Raw genomic sequence first — 20,061 nt, forward strand, 5'->3', positions numbered from 1 at the left:
TACAGAGAGAAGTGGGGGGATGGATGGATTGAGGGGAAGGAAGGAAGGAAGGACTCCCCAAAAGAGGAAGGCACATGCTCTGATTCCAAGAAGGATCTGGGTCCTGAGATTAGCAGGGTGTCAATGAGGGACAGGATTCCCAAAATGTATGGCCCCCAAGAAAACGAAGCATGCAGGATTCCTGGGTTCCCTGGTCAGAGGACAGATTTGGGGGAGATACTCCATTTGTGTGTATATGAAAGAGAGAAAGAGGAAGGAAGGAAGGAAGGAAGGAAGGAAGGAAGGAAGGAAGGAAGGGGTTGGAGTTTGTGGAGAGCCAGTTTATCTAATGAAGATCCTAGCCACAATTTGATGCTAATTTGATGCCCACAAAAAATGGTTCCTGGTTTACACAAATCAAATCCAGCAGGTCCTTGACTTCACTCTCCCTTTTACAAATCCACACATACACCCATCAATCATACAACTAGCACAGGCAGGGATGTGCAGACAGGCTGACTACTAGGCCATGCTTGTGACCACTAGGTCACACCACTGACTACCTGAGCATGCTACTACATCTCTGTTTCTTCATCTTCCAATCCTCCTCTTGCTTTCACAGCCCACCAAGTCTTCCTGAGTTACTGACTGGAGTGTGGGACCATCAAAGGTTCAGATGCTCTCCAAGTGAGGTTTCATTGGGTGATAATATGACATGTTGGCGTCATCCTCCTCCTCATCCAATTCATTTACAGTCGGCCTCCCGTATCCACAGAGTCTTTAACCATGGATTCAACCACCCATGGCTTAAAAATATTCCAGAAAGATATACATTCCAAAAGGAAATAGTTATAAACCACTTAGAGACTACTTAGTGCTGTATGCAGCGGTATATATAAATGAAGCTGCTATTGCTCTTTGCCATTTGATATGCCACACTCTCTCAGCCTCAGAGGATGGCAATTGCAAACCCCCTCGGAAGAAACTCACCAAGAAAATCCTGTGATACGTTCACCGCATTCGGGTCGCCATAAAGTTGAAATGGCTTGTACAACACAACACACAGATAAGAGACATCATTTTACTATGCCATTGTATCTAATGAGACTTGAGCATCCATGGATTTTGGTATCCATGGAGGCCCTGGAACTGAACCCCAGGGCCCACTGTATATCCCATCTTCCCCTCAATGTTGGGACACAAAACAGCTTACAACAGTTAAAAATAACTAAACTAACCACATTCTGCACCCGTCTTCTTGCAATCTAGTAGAGAACACCTTTGGAAGTAAGTCAGCTATGGTTTGGAGGGGCATAATTTTGACTGCTTTGGGGGGATCCCAATTCTGCTCTACCCCCTCAACTCCCCACTATTTCCAGGGGACCCAGATGTTTTGGTCGCCAGTGTTCCCTTCCTTATCCTAACTCACTCAAATCCCCCCATGAAAAGTGTCCCTCTCTTCTTTTGTGCCATTAAACAACTGGACTGGATGTCCCTCCCCAACCCAGAAAACTTAGGGGTCCTGGTTCCCCACTTCTTCTTTTAGGATGGGGATGTATTCCCTCCTTTCCTCCCAGAAAACTCAGGTGAGTCTCCCCCCAAACCTTCCCAGCATCTTTCCTTCCAGGCCCCCCAAGTTTGCAATTGGCCTTTGCAAAGCTGGGTTTTGAAAAAAGGCCGGGGAAAGAGAAAGAGAGAAATAGATTGTATTTGAAAAGAAAAGGCAGACGATGCTTAACTTCAGTCTCCTGGGATGCTATTTGAGGTTGAGGGGGGAAATGATGGATGAGGAGGAGGAGAAGAGAGGAAGGGGGATCGAAAGGTGGAGGAATAAAAGGCGAGGAATTTGGAGATGAAAGGCAATTGCAAATCGTTGAGAGGAGGGGGAAAAAGGGGGGGACCCCAATGTTGGAAGACAAATAAAGGCAAGGGTGGGGAATTGATTCCTTCTTTGGAGTGCTTGGTTGCCAGGATCAATGGGGGATTCACAACACTTTGAACGGAGCCTTTTAAAGTAGATCAGATCCATGCTGGGAAAGGGGAGCAAGGAACCAAAGAAAGAAGTTGGGGAAAAGAGAGGCACGCCTTCCCTAGTTCATGGCTCCAAACTCAACATCTCTTCTGCCCCATGGCAGAGGAAGGTGGGCTTCCCCAAATTTGCATCCCCCCAAATGTCTTCCTAGAGTCTCAAGGGAGCTAAGGCTGCATTCACACATGTGGAAATAATCCAGTTTGACACCACTTTCTTTAACTGTCCTGGCTCAATGCTATGGGATTCTGGAAATTGGAGTTTGTTAAACTTCCAGAATCCCATAGCATTGAGCCAGGACAGTTAAAGTGGTGTCAAATTTGGTTATTTCTGCAGTGTGGATGCAGCCTAGATGTGCCCCCAAACCTTCCACATCCCCTGCAACAACAACAAACACCCAAGTCTGAAGGAACCCAGGAATCCTGAGTTCAACGCCAGGCGAGGGTCTGGTGTGGGTGGTCTTTTTAGGGGGCAGATCCAAGCCCTGGACCCCCACAGACCCCCTCAGTGGAGACCCCTGCACCCAATGCCCCTCTTGCCTCACCTTCAAGGGCCAGGGCTGCTAGGGGTAGCCAGAAGCAAAGAAGCCAAGCCTCCATGGCACCGGGGTCGGTGGGCACTCCAGAGTCGTTCCTCCTTGGCAGGGCTGTCGCTGGGTGGTGGTGATGGAAGGGGCAGCGGGGTTCCTCAGCCCCAGAGATGCTGATGCTGGTGGTGGTGGTCCTCTGGGGCCAGACAAGCTTAATCCCCAAAGCCCAGGCAGAGTCATGAAATAAAAATTCAAATTAATCCCAAGAACAGGAGAATGTCATCTGGCAGCTGCTGGAGCAACAGACCGAGAGAGAGGGAGATCTGCCCCCCCCTTGGAACAAAAATATGATGATTATTAATATGATGATGATGATGATGATGATGATGACTCCAAAGGCAGTCCTTGCGCAGGAGGAGGGAGGGGGGATAGATCCCAATTAACTGCAGGCAGCCCACCGCCTGTTCCTCCTTCGCCCTTGTCTTCTCCCTCTGTTTGGGCTAAAAAAAGAACAGAAGGGGGGCACGACGCTCCATAAAAGTTTTTAAGCCAACCCCTCTTTTCCCAAAAATGAGTCTTTTTCCTTTTGAAAAAAGAAAATGCAGACAAACAAAAAAGAGAGGGGAGGGAAGCCAAACATTTGGAGGAAAACAATCCTTTTAAAAACAGTCCAGACCACCCAAACTACTTCTTCTTCTTCTGCTGCTGCTGCTGCTGCTGGAAAAAGGGGGGTGTCCCCTTTCCTTGAAGTGGGGTGGTTTTCCTTTAGACACAAAAGTGGTCCCAGTTTGGATCCAGCTCCGTCTTGCGAAGAAGTCCCTGAAGGAGGAGAAAAAGACACACGTCCAAAAGTCAGATCTGGATTTGAAAATATAGCTAAGATTCCAAAAAGTATACCCTCTTTTAAGATGGAGAAAAGAGAAGGAAGAGCAAGAGGAGGGCTAAGTCCCTGGGCAACTTTGCTTCTGTGGGATTTTGGGGGGCTGGAAGGGAGCCTGAAAGGCAGCCCAAGGAAGGCAATGACGCCAGAGGAAAGCCATCCCTCTCTTTCTGTCCCAGGACCAGACAAAGGAGCCCAAAAGCAGAACCTCCCCCTTGACTCCAAAACTCCCATTTACAAAGAAGAATGAAAAGACATCCATGAGGAGCTGGGCACCTTTCCTCCTCCTGGTCTCCTTCTCCTTCTCCTTCTTCCTCTTCTTGTTCTTGGAAACCAGAAAGTCCTGCTTGGCAGAATGTCTCTCTCTCTCTGGAGGAGTCTGGACAAAGGAGCAGCCTCTCCCCCCCCCAAAACCTGCAAAGTGGGGAAGAGAGAGAAAGAGAAAGAGGGAAAGGGAGAAGAAGGGGGAAGCCAAGGCCTCTCTTTGGTTGGGGGGGGGGTTTGAGCCAAAGAAAGAAAGAATGAAGGGAGGACCAGAGGAAAGGAGGAGGAGGGGGGAGAAGTGGATCCGGGTTAAAAGGGGGTTTGGGGGAGTCCAGGAGTGCCACTTTTGGACACTTCTCCAAACATGGGTCCCCATGTTTGGAGAAGTGTCCAAAAGTGGCACTCCTGGACTCCCCAAAAAGCTCCCCTAACTTCTTAAAACCCCTTCTCCCCCCCAAAAAAAACTGGAACATAATTTTGTACCTTTTTCTGGAGGGAAGGAAAAGCCCTTTGGCAGTGGAGCCAGACCATCTCTTGGCACGCTCCCCCAATTCCTCTGCACCCCTCTCCCCCCAAAATCTCAGTTCTGGGGGGGCCCTCCAAAAGGGGAAAGGGAAGAAAGATCCCCCCCAAATCTTTGAATAACAATAACAGCAATAATCATATAACAACCGCCACCGGCTCTGAAGGAAGAAGAGAGGAAAAAGCAGGAACAATACTTTGGGGAGGTTGCTGGGGAAGGGTTTTCTGCCCCAATCCCCCAATACTTTTCCAAAGGATTTGCGAGAGCAAGGGTTTCGGTTTCATTGTGCCTGAAACACACACACACACACACACACACACACACAGTGGAGAAAGCAACGTTGGAAACTGGAGGGAAGGACCTGTTCTATCTCCCTCCCCCTTGCAAAGATAGATAGATAGACAGAGAGATAGATAGATATTTCCCCCTTGCAAACATATATGTGTATCTTTTCCCCTTGCAAATGCATATATATGTATCTTCTTTTCAAATATATATACATATATTTCCTCCTTTCAAATTCACATGTATCTTTCCTCTTTGCCATATATATATATATGATCTTGCCCCCTTGCAAATATATATATGTGTGTGTGTGTGTACATCTTTCCGCCTTGCATATTGTATATACATGTATGTGTGTTTCCTCCTTGCAATATATATATATATATACACACACACACACACCTTGTAAATATAGACATATACATGCAGCTTTCCCCGTGTGTGTGTGTGTGTGTGTGTGTGTGTATACCTTCTAAATATATCTTTTCTCCTTGCAAATACACACACGCACACGCACACACACACACAGACCTTCTGGGTGCATCTATACTGTTGAAATAATTCAGCTTGACATCACTTTACCTGCTCTTGTTCAATCCTATTGAATCCTGGGATTTGTAGTTTTACAAGGCCTTTAGCTTTCTCTGGGTGAATCTACACTGTAGAAATAATGCAGTTTGACACTACTTTAGGGGATGTAATTCCACCCTATGTAGTTTTGCAAGGTCTTTGTAGCCTTCTCTGCCAAAAGGGGCCGGTGCCTCACCAAACTACAAATCCCAGGATTCCATAGGATGGAACCATGGCAGTTAAAGTGGTATCAAACTGCGTTATTTCCAAAACTGTAGATGCATCTGTAGCGACTGTTCTTCTTGCCACAGCTGGGGAAACGTCAATTCCTAAAGGAAGGATGGGGAAGGAATGATGATTTGCCCAAGGCCAAGCCAAAAATCAGTGGCAGAGGTGCAACTCAAAACCAGGTCTTCCAAATCAAAGGCCAACCTGGATATCCTAGAACCGCACACCCTCAGCACAAGTAGAGAGCCTTCCTATTTTTATAAGGCTGGAAAAGGAAACAAACAGCCAAAGCACACTGCAAAAATAATCCAGTTTGACACCACTTTAACTGGCCTGGGTCAGTGCTAGGGAATCCAGAGCTCTCTGACAGAGAAGAAGGCTAAATGTCTCCCAAAACTACAATTCCCAGAATTCGCTAGCACTGAGCCAGGGCAGTTAAAGTAGTCTCAAACTGGATTACTTCTGCAGTGTGTCTTGGAAATTTCCATTTCCATTTGAGCTATTGTGAAATGCATGGCCTCTAAGTATCCCAGTTTAGCCAGGACACCCCCGATTCCTCCTCAGCTGCCCCCCCCTTTTCCAGCAGCTTTTAAAAGATTCCAGATTGCCTCTCCTCCTTCTCCGCTTTCCCCCTTTGTCCACTTCGACTGCTGCAAACCCAGTTCAACAACAAGGACAAGAGGAGACGGGGTGAGGGTGACCAGGCGTCCTCCTTTTCCAGGACACATCCTACATCTCAACCTTTGGTCCCAGAGGAATGTTAAAATGTCCTCCATTTTGAGCATGACTAAAAAGCATTCATTTATATTTGTGTTGTGTGCCTTCCAAGTTGTTTCCGACTTATGGCGACCCTAAGGCAAACCTATCCTGGGGTTTTCCTGGCAAGATTTGTTCAGAGGAGGTTTGCTTCCACTGCTTCCTCTGAGGCTGAGAGAGTGTGACTTGCCTAGTGGGTTTCATGGCTGAGCTGTGAACTGAACCCAGGTCTCCAGAGTCGCAGTCCAACACTCAAACCACGCTGGTTCTTACATTTCCATGGCTGTATTTTTATATTTCCATGGGTGTTTTCACCTGTTCTTTGGTCATGTCTTCCATTTTTCTCAAATGTTGTCCATTTGGTGGTGGCGTTGTCCTCCTTTGCAGTTATGACATCTGGTCGCCTTGGACAAAGTGGAATCCTGTCCTTCCCAGTCGGCTCAGGCCAAAGCAACTGCTGCAGCTGCTCCTAGTTTGTGGGTTCTTCCTTATATAATAAGTTTTCTCCATCTTGGCTGCACTTAGGTGTAGCTTGGCCACATGTGCCCTATGTTTCATCTGTGCAATGTTGGAGGGCATGCACGCACACAGAAACCCACTGGACCACATGGCCCCTAAACACAAACACATACACATGGTCAACATTATGTACCAATTTAGAAAGCTGTGCATTGCAAGGCCAGGAAACTGGTACAGTGTCACACTTGGAAGGCAGTGCGGGAAAGACATTGAGGAGGCTAGGATAATGGGGAGCCAAAAGGGTCGGAGGAGTGGATGTGTGTGTCCAAACGGAGGATTCGGAGGCGTCATCCGAACCCGGCTCCTGACCCGGGAGAGGCTGAGTTTCCTGCTGCTTTCCTGCTTGGCTCCAGCCGTCCTGAATGAAACAATCCCCTGCCCTTTCCTCTCTGGCCGGAGACACCACAATCACACGGGGAAGATGAGGCCGGAAAAGTGCGAGTGTGTGTTTGTGTGGCACACATACACACAGAGAGAAATGGGGTGGGTGTCTACAGGGATAATATTATCCAGGCTGGGAAAAGCCACCAAACCCAAGATGACCAGATGGCCCAACTGCAAAGGAGGACAAGGCACCGTAAGACGCAGGACCTTCAAGAAAAATGGAAGACGTTATTATTATTATTATTATTATTATTATTCAGCTTTATTTATATAGTGCTGTAAATTTACACAGCACTGTACATCCAATCTTTTAATTAGACGGTTCCCTGCCCTCAGGCTTACAATCTAAGAAGACAAGACACAAAAGGAGAAGGGAATGGTGTTGGGGAAAGGGATCAGGTCCTGGAGTTCAGCTTTCCTAAAAACACCTCCTAGAAATATAAAGTCATGCTTCTTAGTCAAGCTCAAAATGGAGGACACTGGGGAATTCTTCCCAGAGAGAGAAGGTTGGAATGTAGGACATGTCCTGGGAAAGGAGGATGCTTGGTCACCTTGGACAAGGCACCCCAAAATGATTAATGGAAGAGCCAAATAAAAGCTAAAAACACTCATATAAATGCATGCTTCTTAGCCATGCTCCAAATGGAAGGCATTTGGGAATTCCTCCTGGAGTGAAGGCTGACATGTAGGACATGTCCTGGAAAAGGAGGATGCCTGGTCATCTTGCATTAAACTGGTTCCACTGGAGGGGGGGGTTGTCCATTTTCTAGCCTTGACCCTTTCTCAAAAGAAGCCATGGATCAGGATAAAGATAAAACTAAGGCCTCTTTTCTGGTTTTTCATCCGAAGTGTGGAAAAGTACCGCAAGACGGTGGTGATGAGGGCTGTCCAGTTTGGCCGGCTTTAAAGGGGGATTAGGCAAATGCCGGGAGGATTAAGGCTATCGGTGGCTACTGGTCCCAATGGTCATATATATTTCTCCCAGCCAGAAGCAACATGCCATTCTCTCTTTGCTCAGTTACTGGGAGGAAGGTGTGAAATGGAGGATACATTTGTTTTGGTCCGGTTCGTCTCCTCAGGACCCTTCTGGCATTCTTTCATAGCTTGGGGAAGTTTATTCTGGGGTCAGAAAGTCCCAGAATTTTCCCCAGAGTTGGCCATGCGACGGCAACTGGTTGCCCACTATGGCAACTGAGACTGCTGGGCTAGAGACCCTTCAGGCCCTTCCGATATGAGAGTCTTAGGCTGCATCCACACTGGAAAAATAACCCGGTTTGGCATGGTTTTAACTGCCCTGTCTCAAGGCTATGGAATTCTGGGAGTTGGAGTTTGTTGTGGGCCCAGAGCAGAGCTCCCAGAATTCCATAGCCTTGAGACAGAAAAGAGTTAAAGTGGGGCACAACTGGGTTATTTCTCTAGTGTGGATGCAGCCCAGGGTTCAAATCTCTTCTCAGACACCAAAGATTATCACACCAGGCCAATCCCGTTATAATCCCATCATTATCCCACTATTATCTAGGATAATAATTAATAATGGGAGAATAGTCATTCGACCACTAATCTTTTCACACAATAGCGCAATTACGGAACATTAAGGGGTCAAAAACGGGGAAATCACGCTTTTAGCTTCCATACCTGAGTAGCCTTGGGCAAGTCATACTCTCTCAGCCTCACAAGGAAGCAATGGCACACCTCCTTCGAATAAACCTGGACCAAAAAATGGAAGGAAAAGCAGTGAGATGTAAGGGTTCCAGTGCAGGACTCTAGGAGATCGGGGTTTGAATCCCACTTGGCCGTGGAAACAGAATGAGTTACAACAACATAAATTCAATCCAGTTTAGAGAACGCTTTAACTGCCCTGGCTCTGGCTAAGGCATCCTGGGACTTGTAGTTTATTGTGGCACCAGAGTTCTCTAACAGAGAGAAGGCTCAATGTCTCGCAAAACTACAGTTCCCAGAATTCCCTAGCACTGAGGCAGGGCAGTTAAAGCGGTCTCAAACTGGATTATTTCTGCAGTGTGGGTTGCACCATAATTACTGGTAACTGGTTGTTTTTTTATGGGACAACAAGACTGCAAGAAAGTCAAATTTTAAAACCTAAGGCCAGCAGGAAGAGGGACATTGCTCCCTGGTTTCCAGGTACTTCTCAGAAATAGCTGTTAAAGGGGCTTCCTGGGATTTGGGGAGGGATTCCTCCAAGTCTGATGCTGTTTTATCAATGCCATTTTTATTATTATTTCAAGGAAGCAATAGAAAACCAACAAGCCATTCCCATCCCACGATTGTTAACAGCAACAAGCTCCTTTTCAAGCAGAATAAACGGCTTCTAAAGTAACTTTAAAAAATGTATTTCCATTTCCATTTAAAGTAACTAAAGGAAAGTATATTACATTTGAAGTAACCTTTCCAAACCTCTGACGTTGGGTGAACCCAATAATGTGGACCGTTTTCCTGGGCTTTGCTTCTTTAACAGAAAACGTGCGAACAGAGGCAGAACAAAATGGAAAGAAAAGAGAGACGTTCTTACCTCTCAAAAAAGGAAGAGCAGTTCAACACATTTGAGCTCATTTTGGTCCAACCCGAACCATATGCAACATGGGAAAGGAAAGCGCCAGCTCAGGACAGTAAACAGATGCAGGTTGTGCTTCCCTTCTCCAAAATGCTTGGGCCCAGAAGTATTTTGAATTTCAGATGTTGTTGGAGCATGGAATATTTGCATATACATAATGAGATCTCTTGGGGATGGGACCTAAGTCTAAACATGACATTCATTTAGGTTTCATCATACATACCTTATTATACCCATAGCCTGCAGGTAATGTTACACATAATGCTTTTAATAATTTTGTGCATGACACAAAGTTGGTGTACACTGAACCACCAGAAAGCAAAAGCGTCCCTGTCCAGCCCCCCAGGAGGACCATTTTGGAGTAGTTCAGATTTTGGAAATCTGGGTAAGGAAGGCTCTGCCTGTATGTGTTGAACCTCCTAGACATGGCCTCAATGCTTCTTCAAAATTCATCCTGGGATTATTTCTTTTACCAACCTTAATTTTCCTTATGATTTCCATTTTGCTGGCCAGATCTATGCTTTTTTTAACTTGGTGAGGTTTGGATGGTGAGAAATGCATGCCCTTTTTCTCTGTCTTGCCGCTCAATGCATGCTCAGGGAGGGATTTCCCTTCCAGTTATTGGCAGGCACACATGGCTACAGTATGGTAAAAGCCCTAGATGTTAGAAGAAAACTGGCTCTCCCCACCTTTATTGCGTTGGAGATGATCAGACAGGGGACAAAACGTCCTTGTCCCATCCTTCTCCCATTCTTATAGTGCAATTGCAAGAAGATTTTAATACAATGTCACACTTCTTCTGTCATTATCCCGTCCAGAAAGTGTGAGTGATTGCAATTGCACAAAAGACTTTCAAATGATGTTGCACAGATCCCATCATTGAAGCGCCATTGGCTGGCATTTTGCGTTAACGGGAGTTCGAATTAATGCAATGGCGCTTCAATGACGGGACAGTAGCGCTGCAATCTTAAAGCCTTTCGTGGGATCACAGTCAAAGCTGGGATAAGGATGAGGGAACAATCAGTCCTTACCCTGTCTGTGTGTGATGATCTCCATGGACTACTCTAGACACATTGCTGCAACCTGACACCCAAATGGTTGTGTTTCTCCAGCCCAACTTCACCATCTCAATGCCGATGCAGTTAAAACTCTTCCAGCTAGACAGAGAAGGAGGAAGAAAAGTGAGCACAAAAAGACTTTGTAAAAAGGAGCTTCTTTCCAGAAGCATTGTTTGATAAAGAATGCTCCTATCTCTCTCCAGCTTTCTCCCAGACATCCTGCAATGCACCACCTTCCTGTCACCAGCCCCAGCAGGCAGACACACTCCTTTAGAAAGTGGTGGAGTCTCCTTCTTTGGAGGTTTTTAAACAGCAGTTGGATAGCCATCTGTCAGAAGGAATGCTTTGATTGTGAGTTCCTGCATGGCAGAAGGGGGTTGGGCTGGATGGTCCTTAGGATCTCTTCCAGCTTTATGAGTCTAATCTAAGTCCTGGTTTCCCAATACACCAGTTTGCCAAGCCAGGGCTGTCAATTCACTCAGGGAATTGTTATCTTAATTAGTTCTTCTCACGTCTCCAGAGACTGGGCCGCACTCTACATGTGCTCAGGAGCACCCTCATCTATCCTACAGGCATGGAAAATATACAGGTTCAGGGTCCAAACTCCACCTCAGACAAAGCCCCGACTGTGTTTCCCTCCGTCAGTCTGTGTATCTTTCATCGCTTCCTTCTTTTGTCACTTCCCTATAACCTATTTATTTATTCATTAACTTTATTCAAGGTTTCGGAAAGCAGCGGATGGAATGAATGTGTTGCAAACAACATGTGCTTGGAATTCACTAGTTTTGAGGGATAGCAAGGTAACAAAGGCATATTTGGTGGGGTTGCAGGATGCAAAGGCACATTTCCAACCTAACAAAAGAGCCAAGTTATTATATGAACGTGTAAAAAGTTAAACAGTTCATACCGGCTGAGTCTCCCTTATCCAGAATTCTGACATCCAAAATACTCCAAACGCCAAAACATTTTTCATGGCTAGCCGAGAGAGTGATGCCTTTGCTTTCTGATGGTTCAATGAACACAAGCTTTCTTTCATGTGCACAATTATTAAGAATATGATGTATAAAATTCCCTTAGAGCTACGTGTGAAAAAGGCATAGACAAAACATAATGGAGTATTGTGTTCAGACTTGGATCCATCTCCAAGATGGACATATAAGCAAATGCAGGTATTCCAAAATCTGGGGGAAAATCCAAAATCTAAAGCACTTCTGGTCCCAAACATTTTGGAGAAGTGAGGCTCAACTTGTTCCAGTTTTCTAAAAAGAGAGGATGGAATGAATGAGCTGCAAGGAGGAAGACAGGTGTTTGTGATTAGCTCCCTTCTTTTGGGGAGAGCAAGGCAACCAACAAAGGCACTTTTTGGGGATGGGCCATGGTCTCAAACAGAACAAAAGAGCTAAACCTATTTATTCATATGTAAAAGGTGGACAGTTTGTTACTTACTTTGTTAGCTGTTTTCAAGAACCTGTTAAAGAGCTATTGACACATTATTTCCCCCCAGGTTTTAACTGGCCTTCCTATCATTAGTCTTCCAAAACAAGAGCAGAAAGGCATACAAAAAGAACCAGGGTGCAGCAATGCAATGCCAAGGGGCAACCTGGGTCTCCAACCAAGGAGTTTTCTAATAGAATCTGAAACGTTTTTCCTGTCCTTTGAGATCTTTTGCAGCCAGAGAAAGCAATGGCCTCTTTCTGTAGGATCCCTCCATTACTATCTAAACTCAGAACAACCACCACAACATCTTGACAAAATGCAGGCCTGCGACTAACACTGTCATATTCTTAACACCTTTACTGGATGAAGAAGCCAGTGGAGCTTCGAAGCCTTGTATTTTGTGCATCTGGCTGACCCCATGAAGGTATCACTGCTTTGTGGATTTTGGATGTTAGAGTGGGCCCTTTGGTTCTAGGACCCCCCCTCCAATACCAAAATCCAGGGATGCTGAAGCCCCGTTATATTTAATGGTGTAGTGAAATGGTGTGTGTTATATAAAACATAAATCCCCAAAAAGGCAAAACTTTGATTTTGCCATTTTTGGAATTTATCTCTCTTTGGAATATTTCCAACCTGTGGATGACTGAATCCATGGATATGGAGGGCTGGCTGTATTGCACTTCCCCCCAATGAAGAAGATCAGCAGGTTATTTTGCCAGTACTCTGAGGAATAGCAGGAATCAGTTCCTTCGAAATCTTGCAGTGTGTATTTTGTGCATTTTGGCTGGCCCCATAGAGGTATCACTGCTTTGTGGGTTTTGGATGTTACTGTACTTTTCTCCCAAAGAGCTACTGAAGAGGATCTGCAGGTTGTTTTCCCAACACTGAGAGCAATGCAGGAATCAACGACTTTTAAAAAACAGCACTGGAAAGGAGCTGTGCTCAAAGTCTCTGGCTTTTGTTGGCTCTAGGACTCTCCCGGCCTCTGGTTCCCATTTCTCCTGGTGGAAAGAATCCCAACCTTTCTGGGAGGTCACTGGCCAGAAAACCTGTGACCGGCGGCCACTGGTCCGGGGTTATCTCCCCTTGCCAGCCCCATTCGCACACACTTCCCTAGTGCCCCGTGGGTCAGGCGCCGGGCAGGAAACTGAAGGGCAGAAGCCATTTGCTAGCCAGGAAGGGCCAGTCACAAGCCACTGCCCAGGGGACTGGCTGGCAGGCCCCAGGACAAGCTTTGCTGCCACCAACATGGTGGACAGTGGTCATCGCCACAGAGGCCACTGCAATACCCAGTGGGGCATTTCACCAAAAGTGTGGCACAGCAGTTTGAGGGTTGGGCTATGACGACTCTGGAGATCAGGGTTTGAGTCCCAGCTCAGCCATTAACCCAACTGGGGCTGCATCCACTCTGGAGAAAGAACCACTTTTCAGCATCCTGGCTGAAGGCTATGGGCTTCTGGGAGCTGGAGTTTGTTGTGGGGCCCAGAGCGTTTTAAATCCTGTTTCTGCACAGGGTAAGCCCAGTGTGAAAAGCTCCTTAGTCTTCTCTGCCAGAGATTTCTGGTGCCATAAGAAACAAGCTTCCTCCAAGCAGCCCTTCAAAGAGAGCCATGCCAGTGGCCAGTAGGCACAGTGGCCACATCCTGCCAGTTTAGGGGCAGTCTTGGAAAATGTGCTTTTGGAGGAGTAAATCTGAGAATGCCTCATCCAGCATAGTCGCTGGGAAGAAGAGAAGCCTGTGCAAAGGGCTAGTAGCCATGGAGCTAGTAGACCTTCCAGCTTCAGGAGCAGTCTACCAGAGCTCACCCAGACCTCTCCCTCCTCAGTCCAGCAGCCTTGTCCCATGCCAGCTCTTTTGGTGGCTTTTGGGACACTTCCAGCCCTGGGCAACCACCTGGCCCTCAGTGGCAGCCCACTCCTCACCCCAGAGGGTTGTGTGTGTGTCTTTGTGTGTGGGTCTGTAGGATTTGTTGTGTAGCTCCCCTCCTTTTCTCACTCCAGGCCTCTTTTGGATGGAGGAATTAAGAGTCGGCTATGAGCAGCTCTCAATCCAAATTGATTCCAGACAGAACCAGGCCAGGAAAAGCGGGGCGGCGCTTGGGGGGCAATGGAGGGAGGTATTCCTTTTGGGGAGGGAGAGGAGGAGATGATGGTCTCTGGCTGGCTAGTTTAAGGGCTCTATAAAAACCCAACCTGTTTTGAATTAGGCTGGCCCCTCTCTCCCCCCTCTTCCCCCTCCCACCTGACACCCCGATAAATTTAGAGTCTGCATCCGGATTTAGGATTTATTTTTTGTGGGGTGGGGGGGGGGAGAGATGAGACAAAAGGAGGAGAAACAGAGGAAGGGTGTCCCTTTTATGGGTAGGGTTTCAGGGTGACAAGAAGGAACCGCACAAGGAAGAGGGCTGAAGAAGGGATGCCCTTCTTTTGTGAAGGTTTTGGGGGTGCCAAGAAAGAACCCCACAAGAAGGATGGTTGCCTCTCTTTTGTGCAGGATTTGGGGACGGAATCCCACAAGGATTTGGGGATGTCAAGAAGAATTTGGAGGTGCCAAGAAGGAAGGTGCATTTGTGCAGGATTTTGGGGTGCCAAAAAGGAACACTTTAATTAAGAGGAATGGAATAGGGGTGTCTCTCTTTTGTGCAGGTTTTGGGGGTGACAAGAAGGAAACCCATAAGGAGGAGGAACGGAGGAGTAGTGTCCCTCTTTTGTGTAGGATTTGGGGTTAACAAGAAGGAACCCCACAAGGAAGAGGGATGAAAGAGAGATGGCCCTTTTTAGTACAGGGTTTGGGGTGCCAAGAAGGAACCCCACAAGGAGGAGGGGTGCCTGTCTTCTGTGCACGATTTGGGGGTGGCAAAAGGGACTCTACAAGGATTTGGATGTGCCAAGAAAGAACCCCGCAAGGACAAGGGCCGGAAGAGGGTGCCCCTCTTTAGTGCAGGATTTGGGGGTGTGAAGAAGGAACCCCACAAGGAAGAAGGCTGCTTCTGTTTTGTGCAGGATTTGGGGGTTCCAAGAAGGAATCTCACAAGGAAGAGGGATGAAGGAGAGGTGGGCATTTTTAGTGCAGGATGTGGGAGTGCCAAGAAGCCCCACAAGGAGGAGGTCTGAGGAAGAGACACCCCTCTTTTATGCAGGATTTGGGGGTACCAAGAAGGAACCCCACAAGGAAGAGGGGTGCCTCTATTTTGTGTAGGATTTGGGGGTGCCAAGAAGGAACTCCACAAGGAAGAGGGCTGGATGAGGGCTGCCCCTCTGTAGTGCAGGATGTGGGGGTGCCAAGAAGGGTGGAAGGGGGAGAGAGAACACAACCATGTGGAACCAGATCCCTGCCAGAGTGTGGGGGGTGGTGCGTGTGCCCCCAACACGTCTGTCCAGATGTTCCTCATCTGCCGGCCAGCCTTGCGTGTTTTGAATATCTCCATTTATCTTCTCCCTGCACTGATATTCAAAATGGCTCAGGAGCCAGAGAGTGGATTTTGAGGCCAGAGGGAGAGGAGGGGGCCGTGCCACGAGGCGCTTTAGGCAGCCAGGACCCCAGCCCAGCTCCCTACTCTGCAGGGGGGTCGTGTCTGCTCTAGACAGTGTGATCAAAAGCAGATTGTGGCTCTCTCCTTCTACACACAAGCATACACATACCCACTCCATCTTGTCTACATGGGCTTTTATAGCACTTCCCCCCTGGAAAGCCCAAATCTATTATCCTCCATTCCCTCCTCTGCCTTAAATGTGGAACTCACCCTCCCTTCCACAAAAGGGACCCCAACTCATCCCTCCATTCTCTCTGGGGTATGACACACACACACCCTGTAACTCCAACCCACAAAACCTCTTTCTCCCTCCCCAAGATTCAGCCCAGGAGTCCTATATCCTAGCCAAATTTGTGATTTTATTGGGGACTACAAGTCACAGCATCCCCATCTAGGAGATTGCTGGCTGAAAAAAAGTAACTTTCCCCAACTCGAATCCCAGCTCTTGGAACTGGGGGGAAAACATCTGAGAGGAAGGGTTATTAATTGCAGCTTTCAGGGGAGGAGGAAACTACAGAACCCAGAATCCACTGATTGGAAAAAATCTGGGAGCTGTAGTCCACAATGGGTCACTTGCCCTTGCCTCCTTGGCTACAAATTGATGGGAAGGGGCCAGGTTTGGGAGGTGAGCTTGGGAAGTATGTGTGTGTATGTATGTATATATATACACACACACACACACATATATATATTACAAGTATATATATTACAATTTCCATTGAGTGGAAAAATTATGGGAGTTATAGTATAAAGCGGCCACTTTTAATTTGTCTACTTGGTGGGCAGGGAATTATGGAAAGAGGGAATAGTCTGGGAGGAAGAGGGGTATTCACATTTTGTTAAGATTGCCCTTTCTTTGGACTGCAGCTCCCAGAATCCCCCAGCCAGCCATGGCTGAAGTAGTCATCAGAGCTGGCTGGGGGATTCTGGGAGCCGTAGTCTAAAAAAGAAGCATGGGAGCTGTAGTCCATAGAAAATGGTGTGTTTTTTTTTCACCCCACACTCTCCTCTGAGCCCCATCTCCCTGGTCAATCTTTGCCTGAAAATTGCCATTTTTTTGGGGGGGGGGGAGTCCTTGATCTGTCCAAGTTGTTTCCTCTAGTTCCCCAACCAAGGGACATAGGGGTCCCCAACTTCCCCACTTTAACCCCCTCTGTGCCACCCCATTGGTGCTATTAGCCATCTTTTCTTTCCCTACTAACCCCCCCCCCCAAAAAAAAACCCATTCCTGGAAAATCTTTTTGTTCTGGGGTTCCTCTTGGGAAGCCCTGCGAGGGAGGAAACCCAACCAAGCTGAGGAAATGACAACACAGCCATTATTTGGGGCCTATTCTCTGCGCCGACCTCTTCTTCTCTTGGAGGGATCCTCTGTCTCCATCAGACATGGCTTGTACTTTATTTGTATTTCGTTGCATTGGCGCTGGGGGGGAATGCACCGGCTTTTAGAACTACAGAAGGTCCCTGAACCCTGTTCCACCCAAGGCTCCGCTGCTGCATTGGCACTGGGCCTTGTTGAAGTTGGCAGCGGCTGAAAGGAACCAAAGCAAGCCTTGGGAAACCAAATTCTTATTTTTGGACCACAAGTTCCAGAATCCCCCACCAAGCCAGCCTTCCAAACTGCCAAGCTTGGGAAACCGACTTCTTACTTTTGGCCTACACATTCCAGAATCCCCCACCAAGCCAGCCTTCCAAATTGCCCCGCTTAGGCAATTCAAAATCCTTTCTCCAAGCTTGGCAGTTTGGAAGTCTAACTTGCTGGGGGATTCTGGAACTTGCAGTCCAAAAAGAAGAGCAGAACTACTTCTAGCGACGCCTCACCTAAAGGTCCTGGGTCTCCAATTTTTGTGGTCTGTCTCCAGCCAGGAGATGACTCAGTGCTAGGGAATCCTGGGAGCTGTAGTTTATTGTGGCACCAGAGCTCTCTGATAGAGAAGGCTAAATATCTGACAAAACGAGTTCCCAGGATTCCTAGCACTGAGCCAGGCAGTTAAAGCAGTGTCAAACTGGGTTATTTCTTCAGTGTGTTTTGGATTTTAAAGGGGTGGGGAGTCTGTGTATTTACTTAGCTTCCTCCCACCCCAGTTTACACACTGCAGAGATCATCCAATTTGAGATTGCTTTAAGTGCCCTGGCTCAGTTCTAGGGGAACCTGGGGATTGCAGGTTGCAGTGGCACCAGAGCTCTCTGATTGAGAAAGCTAAATATATCACAAAATGACAGTTCCCAGGATTCCCTAGCACTGAACCAGGACAGTTAATGCAGTCTCAAAATGTTTTATTTCTGCAGTGTGTTTTGGACCCAGGACTCACCCTCCACTCTGCTTTAGACAATTTGATCAAATCCAGGATTCTGTAGAATGGAACCACAGCAGTCAAAGCGGTGTCAAACTTCATTATTTCTACAGTGTAGACATATCCCTTATTATACCCTCTTGGCCATATTCTAATGTTGTTCAGCCATCCAAAGGTTTTAATGTGTGCAACGTAAAGAGGGAAAAGGATTTGTGGATTCGTTGTACAGTCAACTTACAGACAGATTGCTTGTCATCCGTCCAAAGAGCCACGCCGTAAATGCACCCTTTTGGATAAACAGACCTGCCCTCTCACCTCTGATAATGGTTTCCGTTGCAGTTGGTGGCAGAACAATAACCCATGGCAGATGAATGCCTGGCAAGGGCTGGAGGCATTTCCTGCAGGGCGGGTTGGGGGCCTTCAGGAGAAAGGAAGGAGAGAGAGATCATAAAGCAGCAGCCACCAAATAATAATGCATTTTGCTGACACTCAGAAATTACGGAGCAACACACAGGAGCCAGGCTCTCCGCGTTTCCCAAACACTGAGCAACAAAACAGAGGCCTCTTTTTTGCGCATAGAGAGGTTCAGAGACAGGACTCCTGGGTCCTTTGGGGGAGACTGGCTGAATCATCATCATCATCATCATTACACAGCACTGCGCACACAATCAATTAAAGTAGATAAAATAAACCTGCCTATGACATACATTCTATGAAAATAATTAAACATAATACATATTAATACATTTTAACAGTCGAACAATAAAATATAGCTGAAGCATCAGTGATTAGTTAAAGTGGTGTCAAACTGGATTATATCTACTGTGTAGATGCATCCTTAATGGGTCTTGTTTCCAAGACAGCGTCACAAATAAATGCGCTCAAGTTTAGCCATTCCTTGAGACTGGCGTCTGAGTGATGAAACACAACTTGACTGGAAAGAGATAACAGATACATTTTAAAACTTCTACATGTTTTTAAAATGATGTTGTAGTCTTTTAATTGTGACTGTTTTAATGGGTTTTAAGGCCGCACTGAGGCTGTCCATTGGCTTCCCGCTGTGAGCCTCTTGGGTCCCACTGGGGCAGAAGGGCGGCCTATACATAAAATAACATAAATAGTGAGGTATGCCAGAAATGACATCATCATCATCATCATCATCATTAATACAGTGCCATGAATGTTACACAGCATTTTACGTAATTGTCTAAAGAAAACAAAACTGCCTCTGGCGTAGAATCTAAAATCATAAAATGTTAAAACAAACAAGCTTATCTATTATAATAATTATAATCTATAAACTATAATAGAACACACGCAGTTTAATGCACTTAATCTAAACTGTCTCAAATTTCTTGGAGGCACACATCAGCAACAAGAACAATTGGGGACTAAAAAGCGCTGACCATCCCATAGGAGTCAATCCAGACTCCCTCCAGATGTTGTTGGACTACAGCTCCCAGCATCTTCACCACTGGATGGGGATGAGGGGACCTGTAGTCCAGCGAGATTTGGAATCGGTTGCCATAATTGTCCACTTTTACCAGGGACAAAATGTGGAACAAATTCGAGACCAAACTGTAGGACAACTGCAGGGCAAAACTCAGCCCAAAATGTAGGACATTGAAGAAAAATGGTGGACTTTAAATGTCCTACATTTTGGGCTTAGTTTTGTCCTGCAGTTGTCCTACATTTTGTCCCTGGTAAAAGTGGACAATTATGGCAATCCTTCTCATGTCCGCATCCTCCTGGACATCTTTTTCAGACTCTTGTCCTACACAAAATGGCTGCTTCCGTGGCAAAGCCATAAGGCCCTGTCCGGTCGCTGTGGCTATAGAAAGCCATTGCTTCTGACGATGTGGACGGCCTTGTTGTTGTCGATGTTAAAAGTCTACAATTTGTTTATTAAATGTTTATTTTTTAAAAATCATCTTTAAATAACAACAACAACAACAGTCAGACATTGTTAACAGAACAAAGACATAAATACACCGTACATATAAACATATATAAGGCAAGGACATAATACTGCATCAACCGACTAACTCAAAAACAAAGCTTTACTGTTTAATTGTTTTTTAAACTTGTATTTCGCATGTTTTATAGCGATTTAACTTGGATTGTTTTAGATTTGTAAACCGCCTTGAGCCCCTGTAAATAAACATGATGATGATGATGATGATGATGATGATGAAGATAATAATACCTAGACATACTGTTGCTAAAC

At 46.5% G+C, this 20,061-nt stretch overlaps 1 protein-coding gene and 1 long non-coding RNA gene across 4 annotated transcripts in view; both read right to left on the reverse strand.

The window, feature by feature from the left end:
• EPHB4 (EPH receptor B4) overlaps positions 1-3,855 on the reverse strand; it is a 48,942-nt gene extending 45,087 nt beyond the window's left edge. For both annotated transcript variants that reach the window (XM_089480558.1, XM_089480557.1), the window contains exons 1-2: positions 3,694-3,855; positions 2,553-3,356 (exon numbers count right to left, since the gene is read on the reverse strand). In XM_089480558.1, coding sequence (XP_089336684.1) covers positions 2,553-2,607 — 55 coding nt within the window. In that variant the 5' untranslated portion in view covers positions 2,608-3,356; positions 3,694-3,855. The remainder of the gene's footprint in view (positions 1-2,552; positions 3,357-3,693) is intronic.
• A 4,730-nt stretch (positions 3,856-8,585) lies between these two features.
• LOC149304369 (uncharacterized) lies at positions 8,586-18,260 on the reverse strand. 2 transcript variants are annotated; one of them, XR_016271989.1, is made up of 3 exons: positions 18,150-18,260; positions 10,547-10,672; positions 8,586-8,653 (listed from the first exon to the last, which is right to left on the reverse strand). It is a non-coding gene; the product is annotated as an uncharacterized LOC149304369 (long non-coding RNA). The 2 variants fall into 2 exon arrangements; XR_016271988.1 differs by lacking the exon at positions 18,150-18,260 and adding an exon at positions 11,183-11,207.
• Between the last annotated feature and the right edge of the window lie 1,801 nt (positions 18,261-20,061).

The sequence above is a fragment of the Sceloporus occidentalis genome, unplaced genomic scaffold (assembly GCF_023333645.1).
Source record: "Sceloporus occidentalis isolate IW3139 unplaced genomic scaffold, rSceOcc1.0.p SCAF_14, whole genome shotgun sequence".
Lineage (NCBI taxonomy): Eukaryota > Metazoa > Chordata > Lepidosauria > Squamata > Phrynosomatidae > Sceloporus > Sceloporus occidentalis.